Source organism: Borostomias antarcticus, assembly GCF_949987555.1.
Source record: "Borostomias antarcticus genome assembly, chromosome: 11".
NCBI classification, from domain to species: Eukaryota; Metazoa; Chordata; class Actinopteri; order Stomiiformes; family Stomiidae; genus Borostomias; species Borostomias antarcticus.
The window spans coordinates 18,320,481-18,338,696 of NC_140244.1; the positions used below are offsets into that span (position 1 = coordinate 18,320,481).

General features: G+C 53.9%; 1 protein-coding gene across 9 annotated transcripts in view; it reads right to left on the reverse strand.

The window, feature by feature from the left end:
• The window catches only part of ubr4 (ubiquitin protein ligase E3 component n-recognin 4), a gene marked incomplete at its 5' end in the record, with an annotated part of 54,721 nt that overhangs the window by 24,615 nt on the left and 11,890 nt on the right, over positions 1-18,216 (reverse strand). For 2 of the 9 annotated variants that reach the window (XM_084445966.1, XM_084445965.1), the window contains 35 exons: positions 451-619; positions 781-918; positions 1,290-1,394; positions 2,192-2,369; positions 2,496-2,626; positions 2,757-2,868; positions 3,465-3,586; positions 3,692-3,823; positions 3,913-4,087; positions 4,258-4,392; positions 4,538-4,601; positions 5,462-5,678; positions 6,359-6,575; positions 7,022-7,185; positions 7,647-7,848; positions 8,552-8,723; positions 9,064-9,221; positions 9,561-9,788; positions 9,948-10,100; positions 10,229-10,387; positions 10,527-10,709; positions 10,844-11,014; positions 11,151-11,384; positions 12,367-12,514; positions 12,628-12,698; positions 12,949-13,140; positions 13,518-13,581; positions 13,679-14,066; positions 14,211-14,311; positions 14,411-14,512; positions 15,858-16,064; positions 16,205-16,362; positions 16,474-16,571; positions 17,118-17,236; positions 17,685-17,914. In XM_084445966.1, coding sequence (XP_084302092.1) covers positions 451-619; positions 781-918; positions 1,290-1,394; positions 2,192-2,369; positions 2,496-2,626; positions 2,757-2,868; positions 3,465-3,586; positions 3,692-3,823; positions 3,913-4,087; positions 4,258-4,392; positions 4,538-4,601; positions 5,462-5,678; positions 6,359-6,575; positions 7,022-7,185; positions 7,647-7,848; positions 8,552-8,723; positions 9,064-9,221; positions 9,561-9,788; positions 9,948-10,100; positions 10,229-10,387; positions 10,527-10,709; positions 10,844-11,014; positions 11,151-11,384; positions 12,367-12,514; positions 12,628-12,698; positions 12,949-13,140; positions 13,518-13,581; positions 13,679-14,066; positions 14,211-14,311; positions 14,411-14,512; positions 15,858-16,064; positions 16,205-16,362; positions 16,474-16,571; positions 17,118-17,236; positions 17,685-17,914 — 5,597 coding nt within the window. Of the gene's footprint in view, positions 1-450; positions 620-780; positions 919-1,289; positions 1,395-2,191; positions 2,370-2,495; positions 2,627-2,756; positions 2,869-3,464; positions 3,587-3,691; positions 3,824-3,912; positions 4,088-4,257; positions 4,393-4,537; positions 4,602-5,461; positions 5,679-6,358; positions 6,576-7,021; positions 7,207-7,646; positions 7,849-8,551; positions 8,724-9,063; positions 9,222-9,560; positions 9,789-9,947; positions 10,101-10,228; positions 10,388-10,526; positions 10,710-10,843; positions 11,015-11,150; positions 11,385-12,321; positions 12,515-12,627; positions 12,699-12,948; positions 13,141-13,517; positions 13,582-13,678; positions 14,067-14,210; positions 14,312-14,410; positions 14,513-15,857; positions 16,065-16,204; positions 16,363-16,473; positions 16,572-17,117; positions 17,237-17,684; positions 17,915-18,216 lie in introns of all 9 variants that reach the window. The other 7 variants (XM_084445964.1, XM_084445963.1, XM_084445962.1 and 4 more) reach the window with 4 other exon arrangements.

Genomic DNA, 18,216 nt, shown 5'->3' on the forward strand with positions numbered 1-18,216 from the left:
GGAGAGAGAGAAAGAGATGGAGAGGAAGAGATGGAGAGAGAGAAAGAGAGAGAGAGAGAGATGGAGATGGAAAGAGAAAGAGAGAGATGGAGAGATGGGGAGAGAGAGAGAGAGAGAGAGATAAAGAGATGGAGAGAGAGAAAGATGGAGATGGAGAGAGAAAGAGATGGAGAGAGAGAATGAAAGAGAAAGACAAAGAGATGGAGAGAAAGAGGGAGAGAGAGATGAAGAGAGAGAAAGAGATGTAGAGAAAGAATGAGAGAGAGAGAGAGAGAGAGAGAGAGAGAGAGAGAGAGAGAGAGAGAGAGAGAGAGAAAGGGAACAAGGAGGAGGATATCACACAAGTGCTGTGTCACAGTGTTCGCCGTGTTCAGTACAGAATCAGAGAACAGTCGGACGTCGGACGCCCCGAGCGTCCTCTGTGGTTTGGCGGGGGGGGCGGACCCTGACCTGTTGCTGGTGTGGATGTCCCCCTCCGTCTCCCCCTCCCCCTCGGAGCCCTCTCCCTCCTGCTGGGCCGTGGTGGTGCTGATGGCGCCCGTGCTGGAGCTCACGCTGCCCGGTCCAGCCGGGTGGCCCTCCACCGCCGTGTCCCCGTAGGCACTGCTGCGGCCCGACACTAAAGCAAACACGGGGTCGGAGGTCGAGGAGGTCAGGAGCGAGCCGGCGCCTCACATTGTATGAAGACAAAGCCGCACTTGGGGACCAGACTGGGACGGATCTGTCCCGAGCCCGCCCCCCCCTTAAAACGGACGCGCCGCGGCGGGCGGGCCGACTCACCGCTGTGTTCCCCCGCCACCGAGTCGATGGCGGAGCCGCCGCTCTCGGAGCCCACGCTGCCGCCGTGCTCGGCGGGGGAGGTGCGCAGGGTGGAGCCGTCCGTGGCCGCCGTGCTGCCCTCGTCGTCCGACGCTGGGGCTGAAACCATGACCACGGCTGTTACGGGAAAAACACCAGAGGCTCTGGCCTGCCCACTAGATTTAGCGAAACCCGCTCGCGAAAATGACAGCGGCGCGGGGAGGTCACGCCCCCCGGGATGGGGGGGGGGGCGCAGCTGTGTGCGTCAGGGGGGTCGAAATACTATTTGAAATCCTTTCAATTGCTTTAGTGTTTACTTGAGTCTGCCCTGAGTGGCAGGTGGGTGGGGCTTTTTTTTTGGGGGGGGGGGGGGAGGGAACATCCCATTGGTTCAGACAAAAAAATAACCAATCACAGACGAGTCATTGAAAGGCTAGTGCTCTGAGCCGGGCCTGGGGTCCGTGGTCGTGTGTGTGGACGGGCCTCATTACCTGATGCTGTGGTGTCCGACAGGGTGCCGGCGTCCAGGGATGAGGAGCTGGGGGCCTGGCCCGACAGACCCAGACTCTGCAGGCCCAGCGCGCTGCTGCTGCTGCCTGGACACACACACACACACACCCAAGAGAGCTTGCTCAGATACCGACGTAACACACACACACCCAAGAGAGCTCGCTCAGATACCGACGTAACACACACACACCCAAGAGAGCTCGCTCAGATACCGACGTAACACACACACACCCAAGAGAGCTCGCTCAGATACCGACGTAACACACACACATCCAAGACAGCTCGCTCAGATTCTGACGTAACACACACACACACACCCAAGAGAGCTCGCTCAGATTCTGACGTAACACACACACACCCAAGAGAGCTCGCTCAGATACCGACGTAACACACACCAATAAGCACGCATTGGAAATGTACGTAAACTACAAATGGAAAGCCTTAATTCGCCGCTGTTCGCGTCGGCGTGTTTATTTAGCCTGAGTGACGCGGTTGAGGTTTTCTGCTGACTCTAGTCCAGTTTTTCCTGTTCTTAAGCTATTCCCAGTTCCAGGACACATATGGTCAGAATCTAGGAATAGAGAGAAGACCAGGTGCAAACAGTAAAAGCCAACTAGGCACTGATACTGATGTCTAAGGGCGTAAGACTGAACTATGTATAGAATCCGGCCACACCAGGACTATAAAAATGCTCAACTCAATGCTATGTTGTCCGATCAGAATACACTGAATCTATTGTGTATCTGTGACTGACCCAGGATCCTGTCTGCTGTTGTACTCAATAAATCTCGAGTCTGATCTACAATTCTGTTCTGGCATAATACTTCCTCTCGGCCATTGAGTCTTCAATACCAATCCTCCATTATGAATCGTGGGTGCTGACCTTGCTGGTCCTGCTGCAGGCTGAGGGCGATGGCCAGCTCCACCATGGTCTCGTCGTCGGCGTCGGGGGGGATGTCCAGCATGGGGGGGAAGCCCTCCGCCCCGGCCAGGAGAGCCTCCAGAGGAGACGGGTTCCCGTTGTTCACGTTCTCCGCCGTCTCCATGACCATGGACTCAGACTGAGAGAACACACACACACGCACGCACACACACGCAGTTATACAAAACAGACTTGATGTGTACGTGTACAGATGACTCGTCTCCTACTGAAGCGGGTTAAGCCCAAGCTGCTCCTCTGGACTCACCACCATCTCAAAGTCGCCGTGGTCGACCTCGTTCTGCTCCTGACTCTCCTGCCGGCCGCCGTTGCCGCCCGTCAGCCCCAACGGCTGCATCTTGTCATCGGCGTCGTCGTCATCATCGTCGTCTTTATCGCCTGGGTGGATGTGGCGACGGAGCGAGCGGGGGGGGTTAATCACGACGCCTCGCCTCGAATGATAACGCGCCTACCGGTGCGTACCGTGTAGGTGTGGTGTCAGAGGCGGGATGACGCCGCTTGTACCTACCCATGGGCGTGTTGGAGCGCGGCGGAGACGGAAGGGTCACGTGGCGGCGTTTGTTTCTGGGGCGGAGCACGCGGATCAGGGCCTGCTTGCACGCGAAGCTCACCGATGTGTCCTGTCACAGCCCGTCGGGACGAGAAAGTAGAGTTGGCGATCGTTCAATACAAATAGCAGAGCTTCCTCGGGGCTACGCTCAGCCATTACATTACAGCCATTTAGATGACGCTTTTATCCTCAGCGACTAACAATAATTGAATTTAACGTAGGAAAAGCCATTGTGCTACTACTTGCCAGAACTCACAAGTGCATCTCTTTTCCAAAACAAGTGACTAAGAGTGTAATCTAGAGCTGAAGGCAAAGTGCAAGAATAGCAATCTAAAATACAATAGGCGCTTAAGAGGGAGGATCGTGGTAGCACTTCTTGAAGAGGCGAGTTTTGAGCCTGCGGCGAAAGATGGGCAGGGACTCTGCTGTCCTGACATCAGTGGGCAGTTCGTTCCACCACTGCGGGGCCAGGACAGAGAAGAGCCGTGACCGTGTCGATCGACTGCAGGGGCCTCGGAGTGACGGGGCAACCAGTCGCCCCGAGGTAGCAGAGCGTAGCGGTCGGGAGGGGGTGTAGGGTTTGACCACAGCCTGGAGGTAGGAGGGAGCTGTTCCTTTCATTGCCCTGTAGGCTAGTACCAGAGACACCATAGGAATAGGACATACCGGGCACAGCAGCATCTGCATGTAGATTTTGGAGGCCACGTTGATGTAGTCCAGCTCACAGGTGCAGTAGCCGTGGATGATGTCGACCAGGGCGTTCACAGTGGCTTCCACGTGAGTCAGTCCTGGAGGGAGCATCAGACCCACGGGAATCACAACGCTGAAGCAGACAGGGTAGCTAGGAGAGACGGGTACGGCAGCCCCGGTGGGTGTTGACGCTAGCGTCGTACCTGGTAGACAGGCGGGGGCTAGGAAGGCGTTCTTTGGTTTGAGGGCGTGGAGCTTCCAGAAGTTATTCACCAGCTGCATGATGAAGTTACAGGTCTCGCCATCCGCTTGCTTCTGCCCATCCTCCATCATTTCTGAACATTAAAACAAGGCGTTTGTACATTTCGCCATACGATACCCCGTGCCACATCTAACACACGTCACCGCAGTAACTAGCATGCACCTGTGTCGGCGTGCGGGGGCTTGGTCTCGGTGAAGTGCACCAGGTTGCTGGGCCTCATGATGGCGATGGAGCGGGCGGTGATGACCAGCCTCTGGAACACGTCCGGGTCCAGGTCTCTCCCGTCGCGGCTGAAGCTGTTCAGACACTGCACCGCGTTGCTCAGCAGGGACTGGTCCTGCGCACGGGAGGGGGGAGACGGGGACGGATGAAGGACGGATGAGCGTCCGCGTCACATTCATGTCACACGGCGGGGATGAAGTGAAAGTTCAGTAGGGAAAGTAGGGACTCTTGACATGGGCTGATGATGAGATAACGGTTCACCCCAGGGCAGTGTGTGGTTCTTACCTTGTGATTGTGGTAGGCAGTGCGGCTGGTATGCAGGCTGGCTAGGAGCCCCTTGGTCTGCTGCTGCACCCCTGCGGGGGTCGGCATGGACAGGAGGAGGGTGGCCAGCTCCAGGGCGGCCACCTTGTTCTTCTCCTGTAAACACACAGGCAGACAGACACACGCACCCACGTTAGAATCTCAAGTAGAGAATGTAATGTAGTGTCTTTTACGCCGGTGCTGAGATGCAGACTTTCTCCGCGTGAGGGAGATCGAACGGCCGGTTCCTTCACACACACACCTTCTCGTTGGAGGAGCCCACGGCGAAGCAGCTCTCCAGAGCCTCGAGAGAGCTCACCACCAACCTGAGGAAACAAACGCAGTCAGAACGCCCCAGAGAGACAGCTACCGGCCTTACATCTATCAACTAATAACCACCAAAAGCAACCTGTGAGTCAGTCAGCATTCTATCAAATGTTTTTGGAGCAAGAATTTTGAGTTGCATTGTTAGAAGAAACCTCAAGTGGTGTTGTTGGTTTTTCCAACGGTGCGTTGTAAATGGTATGGACAGGCAAACACAAACACACACACCATGCAAACAAGCAGAGAAAGGGCAGTTACTAACCGGTCCAGGGTTGATAAGGACTCAGTTTCACAACTTTTTTTTTTTATTGTATTTTTGGGAGCAAAGAAAAAGAAAAAAAATGTGAGGAACACAGAAAGAAACACGTGAAAGTAAATGACTCAACTGAACACAGGAAAGGCATGCACAAAAAAAAAAAGTCATCATGATAGAAGCCATGCACTGGACATGACACACACACATACACACTCTCAGGAAACACACAACCTCCCCCAAAACACTCAATAACTCCGGGGGGGTCAAGAGCCCTAGGAATCCCCTAAACATGCCCCCGAATGGAAACCTCAGCCCACTAACAACCGATGGATAAAGTCTATATCACAAGATAATAGCTGAGAAAGGTTGTATTCGGCTCTTTGAAAAACTCCTCTAGAAATGATTTCATTCAGGAAATCTCACAGACGCTGAAGCCATCAGAGCTGATGCTCTTAATGAGCTACCAGTAGGTACTCAGTGAACGGATGATTTGGAAATCTGCTATGTGAATAAAACTTAACTTTCATCAACAGCAGCACGCTGCGCTGAGCCAGAATGTGTGGTCGTTGGGTCCTCTTGACCTCTGACCCCTGCGACGGGCCTTACCTCTCCAGCACTGTGCCGCTGGTGGAGGCGGGGGCGGCGATGTCGCCGTCCGCCACGCCATTCCCCTGGTTGAGGTTGGGGCTGCACACGTTGTTCACGGAGGCGGAGGGGAAGTCCTCCGGGGGCTCGTCCGGCCAGCCGAACTGCTCCTTGGTTTTACCGTAGATCTTGATGGAGTCCAGCATGGTCACTCCGGCTGGGTCCACCGACGCTCCGACTGCGGTCAAACACAAGAGGACAAGCAGAGTTGAGACGCGGCTGAGAGAACGACAAACCATCACCGATTTCATCCTAATGCGTACACTTCTTTCTTTTTTTTTCTTTTGTTAATATATTTTTAAGCCATTTCTGCTTTCTTATGATAGGACAGTGTAGGTGACAGACAGGAAAGGTGTGAGAGAGAGAGAGAGAGAGAGAGAGAGAGAGGGAGAGAGAGAGAGAGAAAGAGAGAGGGGGGGCGGAGAGAGAGAGAGAAAGAGAGGGAGAGAGGGGGGGAGAGAGAGAGAGAAAGAGGGAGAGAGGAAGGGGGGGAGAGAGAGGGAGAGAGAGAGAGGGGGGGGTCGAGAGAGAGAAAGAAGGAGAGGGGGGGAGAGAGAGAAAGAGAGGGAGAGAGAGAGGGGGGGAGAGAGAAAGAGGGAGAGAGATGGGGGGGAGAGAGAGAGGGAGAAAGAGAGAGAGGGGGGGTCGAGAGAGAGAGAAAGAAAGGGAGAGAGAGAGAGAGAGAGAGAGAGAGAGAGAGAGAGAGAGAGAGAGAGAGAGAGAGAGGGGAAGACATGCAGCAAAGGGCGTGGGCCGGATTCGAACCCACGCCACTGCAGAAAGGACTAGCCTTTACATGGCTACCGGGGTACCCCTAACGTGTGCACCTCTACGGTAACGTTCTAAGCGCGTCCTTACTGAAGATGGACAGCTTCTTGTCCGCTTGCAGGGCCTCCTCTCTCGTGAAGGGGAAGTCGAACCAGCGGGCGCGGGTCAGGTTCATCTGCATGGTGCGCCCGAAGATCTCCAGGTAGGACGGCGCCCTTTCGATGGCCTGGGTCCCCACCTGCACCCGCATGCCGGTCATCACCATGGAGCTGTTGTTGTTGATGGCCTCCACGGTAAAACCGCCGGGCTGGGAGAGCCAGCAGGGAAAAAACACGGTTATGAGGGAGTTGAAAATGGCGAGCGCAGCGACCAGAAATCAACTCAACTTTTATTTATAAAGCACATTTAAAACAACCGAGGTTGACCAAAGTGCTGTACAGCTCCAGAACAACCAACACACAGCACGCAACAGAACACCACAATACATCAAACACCATACGCAATAAGCAATATAAAATACAGTACAATACAGGGGCCATCGGGTGTCCAGCTCAACCTGAGTTGAAGGCCTAGGAGAACAGGTGAGTCTTTAAAGAAGACTTAAACATCTCTGTGGTCTGGGCAGACTGTTCCAGAGCCTAGGGGCCGCCGCCCCAAAGGCTCGGTCGCTTCCAGAGGAACATTCATTCTTACAAATCCCTTTCCGGTACTCTGGAGCAACAGCTTTCCACACTCATCCAGCAGTTCTCTCACCTTGGTGTTGGCCACGTACATCCCGGTGGAGTTGAGCCTGTGTTTGATCTGCTGGCCGTTGTAGACCTGGAGCAGGTCGTTGCCCCCGAACTCCACCTCCGTCAGCTGCTGGTTGTGCTCGAAGAAGTCCACGGGGAAGGTGACCTGGCTGGAGGTCCGCGTGGCTGCAGGAAACACCACACAGGCTGTCAGACGGCAGGTCAGAGTGTCGTTACACACTACCTGCACGGTTCCAGGGCGTTCTCTTAAAAGGGGCGTGGTCACACTCGTTTCAGATGACGTTATTTGGATTAAATGCATTAAATTCAGTGTGTAGACCTTTTTAAAATCACCAGTGTAGACAGTGTAGCTGTTTCCCTACATGGGGGAAAAAAGAGTGCCGGAAAAACTTGTTTTGCCTCTTTGAAGTCTTTCCGCGATTCCCGCAGTGTTGGGAAACAGCTACATTGACTGACCTGGCGTTTAACCCAAATAACACCAACTGAACAAAGCGCGACTGTGCTCGCTTAAAACAAACACACCCAAGCGCCCGAAACCCTTTTATAATTTTTCAGTCAACCCTAAAAATAAAAAAAACGGCGTGAGGGCGAGCCGGACGGCCCCGGACGGGGGCGTGGTGACCCACCGGCGGCGACGGCCTTGCGCTTGCGGACGGGCTTCATGATGCTGATGGCGCTGCTGGGCTGCAGTGCCGGCTGCAGCCAGTAGGAGGTGTTGTCCACGTTGGCCATGTAGATGCGCAGGCTGCCGTCCTCGCACAGCAGGATCATGGTGGTGCGCTGCTGCTCGTTGCTGGCCGTGTGGCGGATGGCCACCATGTCCTGGATCTGGGCGGGGGACGAGAGGAGAGGGGGTCATCGTCACACGGACAGATCGGAGGCCGCGGGCTCGTACGTTTTCGTGAAATAATCGTACCCTTTGTGTTTTATGTTGTTCTTACTGCACTCTGTGAAGCACCTTGAGATTTGTCCTGCATTTTAAAGTGTGCTATATAAATAAAATTCATTATTATTATTATTATTAGCTATAGTGATAGTTATAGCCATTTTCCTTGAGTGTATAATATTTATGGTCATGGTTTATGTTCTGAGATATAGACTTGGACATTATGAATAATTGAGTTGGTTTTATTTTTGTTTGTTGCATGTGCCTGATGTCCTTTTGAGTTTGGTATGATGTTAGAGGTTAGAGGTCACAGGTGTAAATACGGGTCAATTAAAGCACTTGGGGCAGCCAGTGGGAGAGGAAGGAGCGCGATGCAACACCTTGTTTTGACCACACGCTCTTTAATCGTTATTATTACCTGTTTTGCGTTTCAGTTTCGAAAAGCGCTTTTCTGTTATTTTCCTATGGAACTATTGGAATAAACTGTTCTATGTTTTGCAACGGAGAGAGAAGTGCGTTGATCCAACCAGGCTCTGAGACTTTGGAAAAGAACTAAGGTCTAATGGTCACTACAGTGATGGTTCCACTCCCGCAGTTTGATGGCGGTGTTTGACTTGATGCTTAGCGGGGCGTGTCTCGGCCTACCTTGGCCTTGGCTGGCAGGGTCTTGATCTCCTGGATGAGGAAGGTGTCAGGCTTGACCATGATGACCAGGGGGATGCCTGTGGTCTGCTGCACGCAGCACACCAGGCCCGGGTGGTTCATCACCTCTGACCACTGACACAGGGCGGGGGACACCTTACTGCCCCCGTTGGAGCTGGACAGAGAGAGAGAGAGGGGGAGAGAGAGAGAGAGAGAGAGAGAGAGAGAGAGAGAGGAGAGAGAGGGAAAGAGAGAGAGAGGAGAGAGAGGGAGGGGAGAGAGAGGGAGAGAGATGGAGGAGAGAGGGAGGAGAAAGAGAGGAGAGAGGGAGAGAGAGAGGAAAGAGAGAGAGGAGAGAGAGAGGGAGAAGAAAGAGAGAGGGAGAGGAGAGAGGGAGAGAGAAGCGAGGAGAGAGAGAGGGGAGAGGAGGGAGAGTTGTGTTTTACTAGTGTTCCCCTTTCATTCCCTCCCTTCCTTTGTAACCTTGCTGTGGAGCAGCGCTGGCGCCTGCTCACCCCTTGATGTTGATGGTGAACAGCCTCTGGACGTCGGTGGTGCTGCGGCTCACGGTGGCGGCGAACGACTTGCCCTGACTGTAGCTGAAGAACAGCATCTGCAGCACGTGGGAGTAGTACACGGACACGCCCCCGCCCGCCACCTGCCCGTTACTGTCCTGCAACGGACACGAGGACAGAAGGGATATTAGGGACAAGACATGGTGGACCACCTCGCTGTTCGGGGACCACCTCGCTGCAGTGTCTTGCATTCAAAAGCACAGACCTAGAATGATGATCCATTTTTAATGTAATCGGGCGACCTGGTTGTTGAGTTCGGCAGGTTAATACTGCCCAGCTGCTAACATGAAAAGCATGCTAACATGCCAGGCCACCTTTGTAAATAAGAACTTGTTCTTAAATGCTTGCCTGGTTAAATAAAGTAGAAAAATGTTACGCTGGGATTAAAGTCAGAAGATCCCGGGGGCTGTTAAGGCTTCGGAGGAGCAGGCTCTCACCTTGAGGTCCTCGTGGTTGATCTCCAGCACGCTGGTGACGTAGAAGGGCCCGTGCTGGGCGCTGCTGGACTCGTCCATCACCTGCGTGTACATGTAGCCGGCGGACGACATGATGACGATGATGTTCTTGCCCTCCTCGTTGAAGAGGAAGGTGGCGTCGCGGATCTTGGAGCTCGGGAGCAGGAAGTAGTACATGGGGCTCAGGGCGTCCACGGAGAGGTCGTAGATCTGGACGGTACGGGTCATTTCACACAAACCAATCAGAGCGAGCCATTAGACCGATACAGCCGAGCGAAGGAGGTGCGGCCTTGTGAAGATGTATTCTAAAAACAAAAACTATTCTGAAAATAAAAACAGACCATTGTGAACTCTGAGAGGAGAACGAACCTTGACGAAGTCGGCGGTGATGATGGCCAGCTCCGTCTGCGAGCCTGGCAGCCAGATGGCCTTGATGATGAAGTTACCGGTGGCCAGCTGAGGGTGCAGCACCAGGTGGTCCGACACGGAGCCCGTGCTGCTGAACGTCAACACGTGGCAGTCCTGAGAGACGGAGAGGGACAGACCCAGGGGACGGTCGTGAAGGAGACGGACAATCGCAAACGAAAGGTGGACTGATTACGACTCGTGCGGCCGTGTGTGGCCAGGATGTAGAGGCCGGTCGGCCTCACCTTGAGGCCGCAGACGGCCAGGTAGTCCTCGTTGCAGGGGTTGCCCGTGAGGCTGAGCACGGTGAAGGGGACGGGGGCCGAGGCCAGGCGTGTCAGGGTCAGCTTTCTCTTGCTGGAGTCCGCCTGCTTCAGGAGGGCGGACAACTGCAGCACCGTGATCTGAGGAAGGGGACGGCGGCGGCAATTAATACTCTCGGAGTACTAATACTCTCGGGAAGTCAGCAAACTGGCTACACGGTAGCCTAGCGCTGCGGCAAACCGCCCCAGTCCTTCGCGACCTATTTGTGTTTTCGCCCACCTTGCCCTTCTCGTGGCTGACCGCCAGGTGCTGGCGGCGCCCGTGGGGCGACGACAGCACGCACATGGCCACGCGGCGCAGGACGTGGGCGCTGATGAGCTGCCGGATGGTCTGGCCCTGGTCGCCGCTGTAGTTCATGCGCACGTTCTCGAACGCGCCCTCCTGGGAGCCCAGTGTGGGCACCTGGGGAATGACACAGCTCGTCACTCGGGGCGCCGGCGGGACTCGAAGCGACCATTTTCTCAGAGGGTTAGCTTAAGACCGGGATAATGGGTGTGTTAGTAGCGACGGGCTAGGTGGACGAGGTTAAGCGGTACCATGAGCTGGTCGGTCATCTCCACGCTCTTGTCCTGGGTGTGCAGCTCGTTGAGGGCCTGCTGGGCGCGGCTGCTGCTCCCCACGGCCGACGCCTGCTGGAAGTTGGTCTGGATGGCGTCCATGAGGAAGATGAGCATCTCCAGCACCACCGCTGCCGTGGACGAGCCCGACTGACGGGGGGGAAAACAAGGGGTCAAAGGTCACCGCGAGAGCACTGTTTGGGTTTGTACGTACGCTGTAACACCAGGGTCCCCGTCGGACAGACCGGCAGGGTAGAAAACCCCACCCCTCGAACCCGGACCTCACCACTTGAGCCAGCAGTTCTTCCTGGCAGCCCTCGATGCTTTTGCACACGCTGCTCTTCTTCGGCTTGTCCTCGTCGCCGGGCTTGCCGTCGCAGATGGTCACCTTGCCCTTGTCGGCCGGCGAGGTGCTCTGGTGGCGAATGGCGCTCTCGGGCATGCGCATCTCGCTCTGGAAGGCCGAGGACTCCTTCAGCGTGGAGCCCATGCCACTGCTGGGGCTCCGCTTCACCAGGGCCTGAGGACCACACACACGGTCAGTCAGAGAACACCAGGTATCATAGACAGACACACACGGTCAGTCAGAGAACACCAGGTCATATAGACACACACGGTCAGTCAGAGAAGACCAGGTCGGTCACTCACTCGGTCACTCACTCACTCACTCACTCACTCGGTCGGTCGGTCGGTCACACACACACACACACACACAACACACACACACACAGCTAGGACGGCGGTCTTGTTGCCAGCTTCTCTGCTCATCCCCCGTCATGACTGTTACGGGTAATCTGACCACAATGACTAATTAAATCAACCAGGAGCCGCTGGCAACATGAGACCTAAAACACACACGCGCCCACAGATACACTACCAGAATAGACACTATTAACAGTGAGATATCAAGCCCTGATATCACACACACGCATACAATATCTGACAAAAATAGGATGCACATTTCTGCCTATGATACTACTGAAGCCTAATGGATACTGTGTGAGACAACCCCTGCGAGATCGATTTTTGATTCGGTTGCCATGAGCCAAAGCTGGTCTTATACAGTATAAATTAGGCTTTAGCAGCTTCCAAGTCAACTTATTAGGGGATTTTAGTAGTGCAATTGCAGTTATCTGCTTTAGGCTACTCTGGTCTTCTACAGCATGCACGTTGTTGACATACAAGTATACAAGTATATCCATGCATACGTTTATTTTAGTTAATCTGACAGTGAATTCTAGGCAAAAAAAAATCACTCAAGGTTTGTCACTTCGTAACACACGTTTAAAATTACATGAATTCTCTTATTTGGGGCCAGACGACTGGGCTAGCTAAAACCCTGACCAACTGAAATGACTGTATGGAAATCAATGGGTAAAGACTGGGCTAGCTAAAACCCTGACCAACTGACATGACTGTGTGAAAACAATGGGTAATGATTTGCAAGCCAAAGTTACCGCAGTTGTTCTTTTCCCATGATGACCTGAGGTATTCGGTCTCACCTGGCAGCTGCCATCCTCCTTGGCACCGCAGTCACAGAAGAAAGAGCCGTATTTGGCATAGGAGATCTCGTGGTCTTTGTGACAGACCTTGGCGCACACTGTGCACACACCTACCCCATCCACCATCTTACAGGTGTGACAATGGTACCTGTAGGAGAGGGTTAGATGCTAAGCAGCCGGTAGGGGAATGTGAAAACATGAAATATCTTTTCTCACAGTTATCAACACGTGGGGAAGGGGGGGGGGCGACGCCTCTTTTACCAATGCTGGTTCATGAACTCCTTCTGAGTGATGGTGAAGGTGCAGAGTTTATTACACAGGGAGTCTTCATCCTGCAACGCAAAACCAGAGCGATGGGTGAGCTTGGTCACACGGTCGGGCACGGGGGGGGGGGGCTACTGGAGAGAGCGGGTCATCTGGACAGGAGGGGTTCAAACGACCCCTCGTTACAGGGTGAGGACGGACAGACCGTCGCCCAACAACAGACCCCCCACCGCCTCGTTACTAACTCATCAACATCGCAACAGGCATGCCGTGGCGGCGGTCGACCAGGGCGTGCGGTGGCGGTCGCCGGGTCCTTACAGAGTCCTCGGCCTGGGAGTCGTCCTCCTCCACGGCCAGCTCCTCCACCCAGTCGGAGTCCACCTCCATGGCCTTCTCCTCCCCCTCCATCAGCAGGGCGGAGGAGCCCTGGCCGCAGCTCTGGCGCAGCGCGTTCATCACGTCCGCCAGGTAGGAGATGATGTGGCACGAGCACTCCAGCATGCTGGCGTGCTGAGGGGAGAGACAGCGGCACGCAAACGGTAAATGGACGGCGCTTATATAGCGCTTTTCCACCTTAGCGGCACTCAAAGAGCTTTACAATGGCCGCTCGTTCACCCATTCACACACACTCACACACCAATGGCGGTAGCTGCTGTGCAAGGTGCTAATCTGCTCTTTGGGAGCAATTTTGGGGTTAGGTGTCTTGCTCAAGGACACTTCGACATGTGGACAGTCGGAGCCGGGATTCGAAAACCGCTGACCCTTCGATCATTGAACGACCCGCTCTACCAACTGAGCTACAGCCGTCCCAATATGTTCTCATGTTGGCCAGCGGCGCCGGGTAAAAATGGGCTTAAATGAACGTGACCGATATCGAGTGTTCCTACCTTGCCGTGGGTCAAATTAGCGCTCACTTTCTCGACCACGTTCTTCTGGGTCAGGTACTTTTTGCTGTGTGGGGGGGAGCAGAACGCAGTGTTAAGACTCGTGGCGTTAAGCGAATGGCGAACGACGCTCTGGGCAACGCTGAACGCGGCCCTGCTCCTACCATCTGGTGAGCCAGGTGATCGCCGCCCGGTGTAGCTGCAGGTGCCCCGCCCCCTGCCCGGCGCCGGCGAGCGTGCCCATGATGACCATCAGCTCCGGGAAGCCCGTCCCGTCCCCGCCGGCTAGCATCTCCGTCGCCATGGGGATGAGGGTGCCGAGGAGGACGGCGCACACACCCTCGCCCACCTGGCTGTTGTCGCGGACGATGTGCGCCGTGAGCAGCTGCAGCAGCTGCCGGTTCTCCTGCACCGTCTCCAGCTGCTCCGAGTCCCGGGGGGGTGTGGCCATCATGCGTGTGAGCCACGCCTGCAGGCGCGCGGGTTCCACGCATGCCAGCTGGGCCAGGGAGCCGCACAGACACAGCAGGCTGGGGTTGGGGTTCTTCTCCGCTGAGGGGGGCGGAGAGTACGGTGGTTAGGGCGAGAGTCACAACCCCCCCTCCCACCTTCCCCCCTCGGGCCGCGCCACTCCACAAACATTTGCTCCGGTCGAACGATCGGACGCAGAAGCAGAAAGGGCGAAGGCGGACTTACTCAGCTGGAAGAGTTTGGTGAAGAATTTCAGCACCCGGTTGCAGAATTTCGCAGAGAGGTTCTCGTTTGCGGTCGCCATCATGATTTGGACGAGCTCCCCGCTGAGAAAAGGAGAGCAAAAACGCCGGGTGAGTTTGTTTCTGTCGAACATAACTGACCCCTGACGGTGTGGTTCAACTGGGGGGGGGGGGGGCGGGTACCTGAAGGAGAAGAACTCCTCCATGGCCTTGCGCACTTGGCTGCTCTCCAACTGCTTCTCCAGGTACTGCAGACACTCCTCCAGCACCGCCTCCTCCAGACCACTAGGGGGCACCGGAGAGGTCACAAGGACAATGCTTTTTAGTACCCAGCCCTCAGTCTTGGGCTGCGTTCCGAATCGCATACTTCTACTTCTTACTACCAGTACCTACTACAGCTGCCCTTAGAAAGTACGTACTTTGCAAGCAGTAGGCATCCAATTGGGACATACTACCTTGTCATAACATTGCGCCTTGAAATTATCCCACATCCGTCGCTGTCCATAACGCGACATTCGTCTACAGCTGTCACGACTCGCACATGTGACGCACATTTCCGCTGCGCACAGGATTGTGGGTCAGAATAGCCAGAAAAGCCTGCTGGCTTGCATACTGCAAAATACGACCGGATGTAGTAGGTCATCCTGGTATTTTTGCCATTCTGCATGTGGCATACTATGTATTGGGACATACTACATTCTGTTTTGGCATACTATATAGTAGGGTAGTAGGCGATTCAGAACGCAGCCTCGGTTGTTTTTTTACTAATGCCGGGTGCAGACTAGGGGATTTTAAGCCCGATTTTAGCTCCGATTCACCCCTCCCGACAATCGAGGGGGCGTTCCCGAATCAAGGCTTGTCGGAACTGATTATCTGCCCAAATGATCCTGTAGTGTGAGTTGTTTACCGACCTCATCTTAACGTTCCCGACTGATCGGAGTCTCCCTGATTTTGAATCGTAAATATCAAACATGTTTGATATTTATCCTTGGGACAGCGATGGAATGCTGAGCGGAAACCCACAATAGCCAATGAGATCGCATTTCCCTGGAATGATTCGCCACTCTGAAATAGTGTAGTGTGCGGTCCTGCGTCTTGACTGAATCGTGCAGTGTGCGTTTTTACGATTAAAATATTTCAAAATCGGTTAAGATTATTGTTATATCTGTGGTCTCCCATGTTTATAAAATCAGTTAAGATTTAAAAATCCTCTTGTCTGCACCGGAATAGATCTAGACCCGGATTCATTACCTAGGAGACACAACGCACTAGGGGTGTAACGATACACTAATCTCACGATACGATACACGATATTGGGTTGACGATAACAATACGTTACGATACACTAAGGGCAGGTGTGAAGCGTTGCAGTAGCGCTGCTGTTCACACCAATAGTGCATTTCTCCACATTTCTACTCCACTACACTATGTGAGTTTAGAGCTTAACTGTTGTAATATCAGCGTTGTGTAGCCAGCGTTCACTGATATACAATAAACATATCACAATATTGTTTTTCACCTTGACGATACATATTGTGACGTTTCCGTATCGCGATATATTGTGGCACGATATATTGTTACACCCCTACAACGCACTAAGGCTAACGCTAGTGTCCATCGGGGTTTTCACCTGTTGGGGTCAGCGTGGTTAGCGATGATGTTGTAGCAGCCGGTGACCAGGCGCTCGTAGACGCGGGCCAGGAAGGCGTCGGACTCGGCGGGGCCCAGGATGCGCTCCAGGGAGGTGCTGCTGATCTCCGCCACGCTCTCCGTGCTGCTCTCCAGCAGCAGGGGCAGCAGCGAGCGCACCACCTGCGGGGGGTCCAGCTCCTCCGTGCTGAGAGGAGACGGGCGGCGGGGGGTCAGAGGGACGGCTCGCCCAAATGACTCCCCCAAATGACTCCCCCAAATGACTCCCCCAAATGGATTACCGTTAGTGCATGGAGAGCGAGTGGAGTGCTAAAAAGGGTCACTTACACGATGAGGTCTCCGGTGAGGCGCACCAGGGACAGCAGGATGTGTTTGAGGGAGGCGGAGAGGGACAGGGACTGGCTGCTGAGGGTCCCCAGGTGGGCCGCCTGGATGGCGCTGATGTAGCTCTCCGACGGAATCGTGTCGTTGGCGAAGGCGTTGCGCTGTGACAATTGGAATCCGATTTAGCCGTGTGTGTAATATGTCACTGACCTGGGTCGCGCACGCGCGCACGCACGCACAAACACACACACACACAAGGTTTGCACACATACCCATGAACCAATGTTGGGGAACTCGTTGGTATGGATGTTGTTCCACGTCTCACACAACGTCTGCACAGCTGAGGGCAGGTTCTGCATCACACTCTGGCCTGTGTGGAACGTTCAACACACACCGTCTAGTCAAGAACACACGTTTTCACTCACGTTCCAGGTTTTATTGGTAGATAATGGATCTATAAATACAGATGTTCAATCAAATGTGACTGCCACTGGAGGTTTGGTCCTGATGTCTGTCAAGGCCATTTTTTGTTTTTTACAGATTATGAAAGTGCAAACTGTAAGCTTTCAAATGATGTGCCATGCATTGAAATCTGCAAATATTTGTAGATATGCTGTGAATGTCGTACACCTGAAATCACTAAGCAGAAAAAAAGGGCTTCAAAGATTCAGAGCTGTCTACACTTCTCACAGGATTTTGAGGACGACACATTGACACTGTGTCATATGTGATCCTAAAACTGTTGTTTGTTATATTGAGTGGGTACTTTGTAACTTCAATTTTCGTAATATGAAAACAAAAGAAAAACGGGAAGAAAAAACAAAAACAAACTTATTTTTCCCTCTAGTGCATTTTGAGGACTGCAGACATCAGGACCAAACCTCCAGTGGCGGTCGGCGACGCTGTGACCACGTACCGAGCGTGTTGGCTTTGCAGCGCGTGGAGCCGATGGACAGCACGGCGGCGTAGCCCTGGAGCTTGGCCTCCGTGGGCTTGTGGTCCCCCTCCTCCGGCAGACTCATCAGCAGGTAGGACCTGGCGCACGGGGGTCAGAGAACGCTTGGTCATCCCTGGGCCGAGGCCACGGGCGCATCATTTGACTGGACTGTGACGCCCAGTGGGTTTCCCCCAGAGTGGCTGTTCATGACCTCGTCTCACACATGATTCTAGTCGTTTATCCTTCATTCCTGACCGCCGCCCATCCGGGTCGGTCAAGCTTTTTTTTTTTTTTTTTTTCTTGGTATTTTCAACAATACAAGGTAACAAACAAAAAGAGAAACAGTAACATGGGGGCATCGTCATAGGTCATATTCATGCTGTGGTCATTTACAACAAATGCAGTTTGTCATTCAACAGTTATGGCATTACAGCCTAAAAACAGAGTGCTATTGCAAAAGAATAAAGTAAAATGAAAAGACCCTAATCAGAATCCGTTCGGGTCTATCTTTTTTGGAGCCGTCCCGGGGAATGGCCGGCGTCTCACCTGGTGAAGGCGGCGTAGACGTCGATGAGCTGCAGCGTGGCGGGGAGCAGGTTCTTGGTGATCTCCGAGGACTTATGGGGGTCCGTCTCCACCGCCACCTTGGAGAGGTGCTCGTCCAGGGAGACCTGGACCTTGGAGATGACGGCATCCAGGGTGTAGATGGCCTGGAGAGAGGGGACCTGGTGCAGGGGCAGGATGGAGCTGGGGTCCACGCAGGAGAAGGCCGAGATCTAACCACAGAGGAACAACATCTTATGCCGGGCTCACACTACAGGATATTTAAAATCCTAACCAATTTCGAAATTGGGTTACATCACGCACATAAGGAGAATCTTAAAAGATATTCTTCTTGCGCATCTCAAACAAGCACACAGAGCAATATTTGAAAATAACGGCTCAGCACACACTACAGGATCTTATCGTGCCCGAGGGAGCAACGAACCACTGGTCTCGCCGTCTCACTTGTAAAGTCGGGACGTAATAATCTTAAATATCAAACATGTTTGATATTATCGGGGCCGCCCCGATGGGT